A 12,774-nucleotide genomic window follows, 5' to 3' on the forward strand; every position below is an offset into this window, starting at 1 on the left:
TGAGAATCAAGTAAAATATATCAGGAAGCTATAAACCAAGAAGCACTGAGTAATATAAGATGTAAACGGGGTGGTAAATATTTAATGAATAGTAAAAAAATAAGAACTTATTTATTAAAAGAAATAGGTTATATCAATATAAAATTCATTATCCTCACAAAAACACTTAGTTAGATACATTATGAAAACCATAAAGTTGATCCTCATGCCTACTCGGTAAAAAAATTTATTGTGCATTAAATGACTACACAAACACCACAAGTATTAAATCCATATTCTGGTGTTTGTGCAGTCATTTATGTATATGCACAAAGTGGCAAACAGTATGAGTCACCCTAGACACACATTCTCAGCTGAGCTGAACAAGGTCACACTCTGCCTTCGTGTTTCACCTTCATACTATGAGTAATGTCCTTTTCATACTTTATTTAGTGCCATACCTTCCACATTGTTATGCTTTTTATTGGTGACTTTGCCTTTTGAAATGGCCTCTAAGTGTAGTGCTGAAGTGTTATCTATCCTGTATCATGAGCCTCATGGCTCCTTTCTGTCTAATATCCTTTGTGTGTCCATTATAAATTCATCTGGGCTCTTTTCTATTTCCTTTCTACAGGTTTTTGGGGCTTCTCTCTCTGGCTCAGAAATTTAATACTGAATAACAAAAAATGTAGCTCTAAAATCATATAGGAATTAGAGATATGGTTCTTTTACAACACAGACAGTATAAAATTTGTTTGTTTTTTTAAAATCAGAATTTAAAGTAATTTGTGACTGTATTCCATATCCCATGAGTAAGATATACACAAAAACATTCAAATATGTAAATGCCCATTTAAAGCCCATTGAGACACAAACTTAGATTTAAAAAGTCATATATAACTTTTTACATGTCAGATATGTCCTACACTGAATTATATTCATCTTTTCTAGAATTCTCTGAAACAATACTATGATCAACCCTACTTTACAGTAAGTGTAAAATTTAGTATTCTCATACTACAATTTTTATTTGAAAAATTAATAAGTGCAATTTATTCCATGCATATAAAAATGAATTATATACAAATCTATTTTAAATACAGAATTATTCAAATAGGGCAAGTTAAATAGGCTTGAATGTTCTGGCCTTTCCTTCCTCTCACATTCTCAACTCTCCAGCCGTGGGAATCTGAATAGCTGTTTTTTATACTGTATCCAAATAAATAAAATTCAAATTGTACTACATAAGAATATCTGGCATAAGGTTTTCATTATTTTGTAATTTACTAATTTTCCTGTTTTTTCTTCACTTACATGCACAACAGATTAAGAGTTTAGCAATAGTCTCAAATTATTTTAAGATAGGAATCTAACTTTTTTCTTGAACATAAAATTTACTGTCCAATTTAGGAAATCAAGTTAAAAAATATGTCTGGAATACAAAGTCACTTCAGAGGTCAGTGCTTTTTTATAAATTTAAAATAGATGAGGTAATGAAAACAAGTAAGTCTGTTTTACTCATACTAAATGTTCCAATAAAACAATTCTAATGTTTAATAATAAATTCTTGAAGGACAATTTTTATGTGAAAATATTATGCAAGCCCAAAATGAGCTAGTGAAAACTGCCACATGAAAAAATTTCACTGGATACTTACACAAGGAAGTATTGTATTTTAAAAGTACTATACTTTCTGAAAGTAATCATATACATGATAAAAATATAAGCATTACAAATATAGTTACAATTGTGCCTTACTCTCAAAAAAAAAATAAGCATCTTTTGTTTTTCAACAAAAATACAGGACAATTTAACAAAAAGAATACAGTATTACAACATGCAAGACTGTGAAGTGAAACCAGGTACTAATTAAAATCAAGTCACCAAAAACTGCACCCATTTCAAATCTTATATACTTTGTGGTAATGTTTTGAAAATGACTTAATGAACATTTATGAAACATGTGCCTTTATTGTACTACATCAAACTCTCTTACTGAGTTAACTTTTTCTATGTAAAAATAGCAAAAATTAACATTGACCTTACTTCTTTGATACCCACACATGCACACACATTTACATTTTGAAATATTATTTTTTAAAATATACTATATACATTGAAACAATTTACTGAAGTTAGCAAATATTTGAAGATGTAGCACTACATGCTTTTCATGAAGCAAGAGAGAAAATTAACTGTTAGCTTCCATAGCAAAAGTAAGTTGTGAAATTAAGAAAATATTTAGAGAAAATAGCTTGATTTTAAAACATAAAAATCATAGTTTAAAAGAAATGTTTAGAATATGTGTTATAGAATCACATAAGTACATGTTTTTATACCAGAGACTAGCTGTGTGGCTTTGGTCAAGGACAACAGCCTAACCTAGTTAAGCCTAAATTTTCTCATCTATAAATTAGAGATAACAATACTAATGTACAGGACGTGTATTAAATGATACAAAGTATTTAAGCAAATGCCCTTTAAACATACAATAAATGGTAGTTATTGTTATTATTATTATTATTGATGTTAAGAGCAATTTTCAAAAGCAATCTATATAATATGTAATGTGTAACATTTTGAAAACAATATTTATATACTTATTGTTCTAGAAATACTGTTCACACTTAATTTTCTAGAAATAGTTTACTGTTAATTATGAGTAGTTCAGTCCTAATGTTAAATTATTATTAAACACTTATTTAAATAACAAACAAAAATTTCTTAGATATGGAGTTTATAACCAAAGGATATCATTCCAAAACCAGAAGAACCACGTCACATACATCCAGAATTTGGTTGCCAAATATATTCCAAGGGGCAATGCACTATGCATTGAATGATCAAAAAAGGATCTGTAAAACATAAGTTTTATAAAACTTGAGCTCTATCTTTATGAAAATGAGTATATATTTAAATGAAAATTACACACTTTTCACATAATAAACTCTGGTTAACCAAAATCCAGAAGTCTAGGACACTTAAATTCCAAGACTGTTTTCATAGTAATCCTATCTAATAAAAGAGTAATATGCAAATTAACCATCACTCCACTACAGCCACAACCCACACCTACCAGCCATGCCCACCAGCCAATCAGAGCAACTATACAAATTAACCCCAACCAAGATGGCTGTGGCCACAGAGAGCAGGAGGGAGGCTTGGGTTTCCCTGGCAATGGAGGAAGTCAAGCTTTCCACACACCCTGGTGGGCCCAGGCATCCACTCAAGACTACAACGTTTCAATTATAGAAGGTAAATAAATTCCAACAGAAATGGTTGCGGCCACGAAGCTGGAAGAGCAGGAGGCTAGGGTTGCCCTCGGCAATGAAGGAAGCCAAGCTTCTGCAGCACTGGCCAGCTCAGGCCTTCACTCTAAGCTACTAAGTTTCAATTATAGAAGATACATAAATTTCAACAAAAATGGCTGCCACCACCAAGCGAGCAGGAGGCTTGGCTCTGCTCCAAGCTACAAAATTTCAATTATAAAAGATAAATAACCCCAGATACCAGAGCCTTCACTTAGGTGGCCAGAGGGTGTGGATGGCCTGCAAACCACCACAGGCCCCTCGCCCAGGTTGCCCATGCCCCAGGAGAACCCCCACCATGATCCGGGACACCCTTCAGAGCAAACCAGCTAGCCCCCACCCATGCACCAGGCCTCTATCCTATCCAATAAAAGAGTAATATGCAGATTGACCATCCCTCCAACACACAAGATGGCTGCTCTCATGTGGTCAAAGATCCTTCCCCCATGTGGACACAAGATGGTCACCACATAATGGTCAGCAGGAGAGGGCAGTTGGGAAGCACCAGGCCTGTAAGGGAGGGCAGTTGGGAGCGATCAACCCTGCAGGGGAGGGCAGTAAGGGGTGATCAGGCCAGCAGAGGAGGGAAGTTGGGGACAAACAGGCTGGCAGGGGAGTGGTTAGGGGGTGATCAGGCTGGCAGGCAGAAGTGGTTAGGGGCAATCAGGAAGGCAGGCAGGTGAGCGGTTGGGAGCCAGCAGTCCTAGATTGTGAGAGGGATGTCTCAGATAGGAGAGGGTGCAGGCCAGAATTTCGTGCACCTGGCCTCTAGTAATCAATAATAAATTACTTCAATCTGAATGACTCAGTAAGATTGTGAAGCTTCTTTTAATTCATTAACAGTTTAAAATTATATATTACTTTTCAATTTTAATATTTCAGTGTTCTACTACACTCTTAATAAAAAATTCAACTTTATCATTTAGCATTATTCACTAATGATGGGTTATAATTTGACAAAGAAGTACAAAGCAATCCTAAAGTTTTTCTCTGTATTTCATCTTTATTTCTCCTAACCTATATACTCCTGTTAAGTCTTCACCACATCTTTTCAAGCAGAATGAACTACTAATTCAGTAAAACTGAAGGTCATTATTTACAGCATTTAAAATTCAGGAAAAATAAGTATTAATAGATTTCATCAAACATAAGCAGGATCAATCATCCACGTAGGCTAAATAGAAAATCCTGGTGAATTCCTGTTTATAAAGGCTTTCAAAGCTCCAAGAAACACTTAAATGTGATTAATTACCTATAAGTAAGCCTATTACTGAGAGTTAACACATTAGTCATTCTGATCTCTGTGTAAATTATTTGCAGAACTCTTTTTTGAAATTCAGGGAAAAACAAAATACTAAAGAAATGAATGGAAGGTGGGAAGTTTTGGATCATAGACTAGTGATTGATTGCTAGATGGGCAATTTTAAGGTAATCTCTAAGGATAGAAGAAAAAGAAATTATCACAATGTTTAAAGAAAAATAGAGAGAAAATAATAATAAAAAACTGAGCTTGCTTCATATGCTTAGACTTTACCTTGCTACTAAATACTAAAATTAAACATCTTTTTTGCATATTGCCTATGACCAAAGAAAATATCATTCCTATGGCAAGGTAAGTTCAAGCATTATCATAATTATCTAGAAAGAAGCAATATGTATTTTACATTTAGAGTTCAACAAACTCAAGTCCACTTTTTTTTTTTTTTTTAATATATTTTATTGATTTTTTACAGAGAGGAAGGGAGGGAGATAGAGAGCCAGAAACGTCAATGAGAGAGAAACATCGACCAGCCGCCTCCTGCACATCCCCTACCCGGGGATGTGCCCGCAGCCAACGTACATGCCCTTGACCGGAATCGAACCCGGAACCCTTCAGTCCGCAGACCGACGCTCTATCACTGAGCCGAACCAGTTTCGGCCAAGTCCACTTTTATTGAAATGTTTAATAGCCTTAATAATTAATGCTAGACAACACTATTAAAATTTTAAATATTTCATATAAATTTGCCAAAATTCTTTAACATTAAGATCAAACATGTCACAGAAAGGCAATTTTCTGAACATACAAAACATTAATTTTATATAGCAGGATCCAATTATAATCTTATACTTATAGTTAAGGTATAGTAAAAATTGCACTTACTTTGAAAGAAACTGTACTGTAGCCCAAACACCACCATACATTAGCCCTTTAATGAGCCAGGAATCGATATTTAGGTCTGCTATAAACCCAACCAACCAAATAACTAGGAAAGGAGTTCCTAGCATTACTTTCTGCCGAAATTCCTGTAAAGAAAAAACAAACAAAAAACAATTAGAAAGTTTTTAATGTTTTAAGTAACCTCAATATGAACCATTGTTACCTATATAAAAACATGCAACGAGAGTAAATTGATTCATTCAAATATGCTTACTATAAGAATTATTCAAGGCGCTGGTCTCTGTCTTCTGGAAACAGGCAGTACACAAATAATTTAAAAGTACTTGGTTAAAATTATGTAAAATGAGAATAGAAGTTATAGGAGTGAGTCTAGATAGTCAGATACAGTACAGAAGAGAGCAGTAACACCTGCTAGCACATGAACAGGCTAGAAATAGTTCATGACAAATACCACCCCATTTTACCAAGGCCATTGATAACTAGAGACAAAGACAATAAGAATGACGAATGGTCAAAGATAAGGAAATTAAGGATGCTTAGCCTGGAGAAGGCATTTGGATGATATACATAAACAGCATATCAAAACCTTTAGATACATTATGAAATTAAACAATCTACAGGGTACTAGAATCTATAGAATGGAGGTTATGTGCCTCTGAAAACATTTAAAAGCCAAGTGCTTAATACTCTGGTCACCCGTAACTGCCCTCCCCTACAGGCTTGATTGCCCCCAACTGCCCTCCCTTGCATCTGCCCTCCCCTGCTGGCCATCTTGTGGTGGCCATCCTGTGTTCACATGGGAGTAGATTTTTCAACCACATGGGAGGCAGCTATCTTGATCTTGTGTGTTGGAGTGATGGTCAATCTGCATATTACTCTTTTATTAAATAGGAGGATAGAGGCCTGTTGCATGGGTGGGGGCCAGCTGGTTTGCCCTGAAGGGTGTCCTGGATCAGAGTGGGGGTTCCCTTGGGGTGTGGGGCAGCCTGAGCAAGGGGCCTGTGGTGGTTTGCAGGCCGGCCACGCCCCTCAGCTACCCAAGCGGAGGCCCTGGTATCTGAAATATATTTACTTTCTACAACTGGAAATTTGTAGCCTGGAGCTGGGGCCAAGCCTCCTGCTTGCACAGTGGGGACAGCCATTTCTATTGGGACTTATGCATCTTCTATAATTGAAACTTTGTAGCCTGGAGTGGAGGCCTGAGCCAGCCAGGGTGTGTGGAAAGCTCTGCTTCTTCCGTTGCCGGGGAAACACCTCCCTTCTGTTCTATGTGGCTGTAGCCATCTTGGTTTGGGTTAATTTGCATACTCGCTCTGACTGGCTTGTGGGTGTGGCTTATGTGCATGGCTTGTGGAGCAGAGTAATGGTTAATTTGCATATTACTCTTTTATTATGTAAGATTCCCATTTAAGTCTATAATTTTATGGTTTTCTGTCTGTTCTCTGTTTTTTGTTCTATTTTCTTTTTCCTGCCTTCTTTTGGGTTATTGGAAAGTTTTTTAAAGTTCTATTTTCATGATCTACAGTGTTTGTGAGTATAGCTTTTTTAGTGGTTACTCTAAATATTACATTATATAAACATAACTTATCACAGTGTCTTCATTTTACCACTTCAAGTGATGTTTACCTCCTTTTATATCCTTCCAACTTCATTTATGTTCTAAATTATCTAAAATATATTCTCTATATACATTTAGAGTCACATCAAACAGCATTATAATTTTTGCTTCAACTGTCAAGCAAAATTTAGAAGACTTAAGGAAAATCTACCATATTTAGCCATAATTTTAAGATTCTTGATTTCATTTCTTTTGTTTAGAGAACTTTTCTTAGCCATTCTTTTAGAACAGTTCTGATGAAAAATTCTTAGTTTTTCTTTATCTGAGAATGTGTTGATTTTCTTTCATTCCTAAGATATATTTTTCCACTGTATGGGATTGATAGTTCTTTCCATTCAGCAGTTGGAAAATGTGTCAGTTGTATCTGAGGTTTATGGCTTCTGATGAGAAAGAAATCCAGTCATTTGAATTTTGATGCCACTATTGGTAAAGGGATTTTAAGATTTTTATTTTTTCCAGAAGATTGACTATGATGTGTTTAGTGACGATTTCTTTGTGTTTATTCTGTTTAGGATTTGTTCTTCTTCTTAATTCTGTAGTTCTGTCTTTTGCCAAATTGGAGAAATTTTTGTCCATTATATCTTTGAGAACTTTTTTAGCTTCACCCTCTTTCTTCTCTTCTTCTGGGACTCCAATCATATTAACGTTAGATATTCTGTTATAACCACAGGACCCTAAGCCTCTGTTGTTGTTTTTTTCCAGTTTATTTTCTTTTGTTGTTCAAAATGGGTAATTTTTATTGTTCCATCTTCAAGATCACTGATTCTTTCTTCTATACTCTAAAATTTGCTATTGAACCCATCCAATGAGGTGTTGTTTTTTTTAATTTTGGTCACTGTAATTTTCAATTTAAATTTTTTTTATTTGGTTTTTCTTTATATTCTATTTCTATATTTCTTTTTCTTTCCTGAAATTTTAATTTCTATTTGTTTTAAGCATGTTCAGAACTAATTGGTGAAGCCTTTCTATTGATAGCTGCTTTAAAATCTCTTATCAGCCGAAGCTGGTTTGGCTCAGTGGTAGAGCATCGGTCTGTGGATTGAAAGGTCCCACGTTCGATTCCGGTCAAGGGCACATACATTGGTTGCAGGCACATCCCCGGTGGGGGGTGTGCAGAAGGCAGCTGGTCGATGTCTCTCTCTCATCGAGGTTTCTAGCTCTCTATCTCCCTTCCTATTTGTAAAAAAATCAATAAAATATATTTTAAAAATAAATAAAATCTCTTATCAGATAATTTTAACATTATCTCATATTGTTGGCATCTGTTGATTCTTTTTTCATTGTTTTAAATCTCCTTGGCTTTTAGCATGATGAGTGATTTTCAACTGAAACTTGGACATATTGAGTATTGTGAGATTAATAGATCTTAAACCTTCTATTTTAGATGGATTCCTCTGATGTAGGCTAGGAGGGGGGTGAGGTACTTCCTCACTCCTGCCAGGTGGGTGGAAGTCCAAGGTTCTTGCTTGGCCTCAACAGGGCTCCTCATTACTGCTGAGCAAAGCTGGAACTTGTAGGCCTCCAATGAACCACTACTGACGAAGCACAGTAATTCCTCCTTTGGAAAACTGCTGTTTGAACTACTCTCTTATTCTTAGACAGTCTCTTATTCTATAAGTCAACTCTGTTGTTTTTAGATAGTCCCTTATTCTGTAAAATAACTGTTTTAGTTTGAATAATAGAAAAAGATAAAAATTTAGCTGTCTGACCTTGCAAGCTAGCCATGTGACATATCAGACTAATATTGATACTGATAATAATTCCCATATTCTTATGCCAAGTATTGGTTCATTATGTATTCAAGGTTACAAACTGTCTGTAACAATAACCTACACAGAGCTCTTTATGAAATCTGAAGAAGAAAAAGAAGCTCAAAAGGTGTAAATATGGGAAACTTGTTCTATGTCGGGGCTCAGAAATTTGGGAAACACCTCCCTCTGGGCCCGAATAAAGACTCCTAATTAATTGGCTCATAAAGGCATCTCGTATCTATCTTGCTGATTTACGATAAAACACTGATACCTCCCTGGCTAGAAAAGTTAGGTGTGCCTCATTACTATTTCCTACGTGTTCTCCACCGACATAGCAGTGGACGGAACGTCATTCACAGCCAGTGGGAATCAAAGTCCCAACTGCCTACTCAGCCTTTTCTGATACCACCCCCGGAGAGAAGTTGAAGCACCTCATTATAGCCTGGTAAGGACAGAAGTCCTGGCCTTTGCTGTGTGAATCAGGATGGGGCCACAGCATTTTCTGTAGTGTTTGGATATAGTAGAAAGTTATTTTCTAAAAGCTTTTGAAATTTTTTTTCCTTCTTCTTTTTTTAAATTCTTATTTTATTTTTTGTCCTTTGAATAGAGAACAGACTTTTTTGTTGCAAGCTTTTTTGTCTGTACCCATTCATGATTCTAGGCTGTTGGCTTTGTCGACTCCTCTTCTGGGATACTGGTAAATGAGGCAAAATAAACAAAAAGAAAACACAGGGAACTCAACACCATGTTATTCTTTGAGGCCTGAGTTCCCTAGCCATTTTGCCATGTTCTCTCCATCTTCCACAGTCTTTTTACATTTATTTTGTAAATAATGTCCAGGTGTTTTAGTTACTTAGAAGGAGGAATAGGAAAAAGTACATGTACTTTATATTCCCGGGTTTATTATCACATTATCAATAAACAACATTTAAAAAGAAGATATTGTGAGATATCCTCTGTAAACAAAAGGGATCATGGATTTTTAAATGTGCAGAAATACTAATTTAGATATTTTCATCTAACTTTTTATTAAGCAAGTTAATAAATCTGCCTGTCTAAAATTTTCTCACTTTAAAAACCCAAGTTCTAAAATCAAAATTCCTTCCATATCTAATTGTCTATTAGCACTGTCCAAAAAAAAAACAACAAACAACACTTTTTCCCATTTCAAATGACTTATTTTTGGTATAAACTATTGAATCCTAGGACTTGCTGTCTTCTTATTTAGTTTTAAATTCAGAATATACTTTACAGACTAACAAATAAAGTCATGATCATGATTTACATTTCTCTAATTTGAGATAGAAAAAGAATAGTCTACATAATTATAAGTACTTAATTCCACAAAGCCCCTAATCATCATCTATTTTTATCTACTAACCTTTTCAAAAAGGTAACATATTTAAGGCTATTAAGTCAAAACAAAAAACAACAACACAGTGATACTTGACTTCTAAACTAATCACAATAATAATAATTGTTAGGAACACTGTGCTAAACTTTTTAATGAAGTTCTTTTTTAAAAAACAGATCATGTTCAAATACACAAACCTGATATATAGTTCATTATTGCTGTAAATTACTTTACATGTTAATGAATATCTAGAATTTAAAATGTCATTTTCATCTGACAATATACTTTAAAAAAAACAACTTTAGAACAGTTATACTAAACAAATGAAAGCATAAAGATTATGAGACACCCTGAAGTAATAGAAGATTCTTTAATTACTAGCCTAGTTATTATAAGATATCAGCCATTTTCACTCTGCTGAGCAAAACTGCTCTAAATTCTGGAGGATAGAGCAACACCAAAGAAAATAAATAATAAACTATATTTATATCGTAACTAATGGTGAAATAAGAGTCAACATAACTTGCAAAAATTGTTCATTATTCTCAACCATGGCATAGAAAATAGGCAAGTTTATAAACTATAAATTTAATTTTTCTGATGCTTAAATAATACAACAATGAACTTTTCAGCTCATTAAGGAAGTCTGAACTACAAATAAATGAGGGATGCTTTCAAGTGTGTTTTCCTTTATTCAAAACTTGTCATTTTGTTCTGATAACAGACAGATCAATATTAAATTTACACTAATAGTTTTACCACTGGAACAACCTGAGGAAGACATGCATAAGATATGTATGGTATTCAAGTTTTTACTACTGACAAGTTAGCAAATACCTTGTTAATTGTTTAGGTATATAAAGAAATTGTCAATCAGCTATTTTTTTAAGGGGAATTTTTAAGAAATACCAACTCTTTTGGAAAAATTTTCTTGATTTTGAAATCATATAAATGGGCAACTGAGCCAAAAGTCACACAGTTTAAATTAAAGGTATATAAAAGGTCTAAAATGGGATTTCTATAGAGAAGTGAAAAAATGTTTCTTCTCCTTTAAAAGGGTTACAACATCACAAAAGAATGAATAGCTTAACTTAATTAGAGGTAGACTTGAGTAGTTAAAAAGATATGTATTGCGACTAAGATTTTTTTACAATTGATTACCATATTAACAAATGTACTTGAACAGGAAAAAACTTTTATCAATTACTTAACTAAGGCCAGCTGAATCAATGAACTAAAATTTATGTGATTTAAACAATCTCACATATACCCTTCTTAATTATTAGATAACACAAACAGACCATCAGTCAAATAGGCAGAGCCTTGAGAAACTTTGCTATCTACCTTCATTGTATGCTGGGTGAAATATTTAAATATTATATTGACGAATGTCAAAATTAAAGGCTGTAAATGCTCATGAGAAAAAAGTATGCTTGCCCTCGCTGATTTGGCTCAATGGATAGGGCATCGACCTGCAGACTGAAGGGTCTCAGGTTCGATTCCAGTCAAGGGCATCGAGATCCTCATAACCTCAGTAAGGGGCATGCAAGAGGCAGCTGATTAATGATTCTTCCTCACCATTGATGTTTCTCTCTCTTACTCTCTCTCCCTTCCTTTCTGAAATCAATTAAAAAAAATTTTTTTTTAATTTATGAGTCTAATTAAAAAAGACTAGATATTTGAAAATTTTCAGTCATGAACTTACCTTATCAGCTTTCAGTTTTCTAAGGAAAGATGGATTATCATATCCTTTTGCTTGTCTTGCCTCTTGCAAATGGTTGATCATCCAGACATTTTTTCTCTGCTTTGCCAAATCAAGTGCTGATTCACCCTGATAATATAAGTGGAAGAAATTCATATTAATAATAAAAACAAAATATTTTAGTTACTAACTTTTAAAGCACATCCATAAAAATAAATTGAATGCATATTAGCTCATTATTATTTTTATATTGGGCAGTCAACTACTAAAAGAATCTAAAAATCATTAAATATTACTTATGCTTTCCCATTCAATGTACAATCAAAATATGTATTTACTCATATAGATTCTATTTGTGCTTACATTTTGGCTTATATTAGAGAGCAAATCAAAAAGTAGGTATTTTAGTACCTGCTGGATCAGAGTCTAATACAGTTTATCAGTTATTTCATATTCATTAAAGGTTTCATTAGTAATTGCTACATAATATCCTGCTATATTACCAAATTTTCAGAACTCTTTCAGTTTAATTTTAATGATGACAAGTTTGAAGATGAATACAGGAATAAAAAAAAAAACAATTTCTACTTCTACTACTGTTGTATTGCCATTCTTGATCACCTTAAATTCATTCATCCATAGAAATTTCCAAAGAGAATAAGAGCAGTAACCAAAAAAGAGTGAACCTCAAGTTATGAACTTGTAGTTCCCTTTTATCTCAAGAAAAAGAATGCCAAGGAATACAAGTGAACAGAACTAAAACGGTTTCAAGAAAGTAAGAAATAGCATCCCTAATTCTAGATCTATGCTTCTTTATGCCTGAATTAAGATCTTCTCCTTTAAATTAATCAGACACCTACATATCTATTCTATTTAATAGTCTCCACTATTTACCTAATAC

The 12,774-nt window shown here is 34.0% G+C and overlaps 1 protein-coding gene across 2 annotated transcripts in view; it reads right to left on the reverse strand.

Moving 5' to 3' along the window:
- Positions 1 to 12,774, reverse strand: part of ZDHHC17 (zDHHC palmitoyltransferase 17) — an 83,027-nt gene that overhangs the window by 17,447 nt on the left and 52,806 nt on the right. For both annotated transcript variants that reach the window (XM_084876292.1, XM_084876293.1), the window contains 3 exons: positions 11,877 to 12,002; positions 5,431 to 5,573; positions 2,732 to 2,834 (listed from right to left, as the gene is read on the reverse strand). In XM_084876292.1, the coding sequence (XP_084732418.1) occupies positions 2,732 to 2,834; positions 5,431 to 5,573; positions 11,877 to 12,002 (372 nt within the window). The remainder of the gene's footprint in view (positions 1 to 2,731; positions 2,835 to 5,430; positions 5,574 to 11,876; positions 12,003 to 12,774) is intronic.

Source organism: Pipistrellus hanaki (genome assembly GCF_964339955.1).
Source record: "Pipistrellus hanaki genome assembly, chromosome: 3".
NCBI lineage: Eukaryota > Metazoa > Chordata > Mammalia > Chiroptera > Vespertilionidae > Pipistrellus > Pipistrellus hanaki.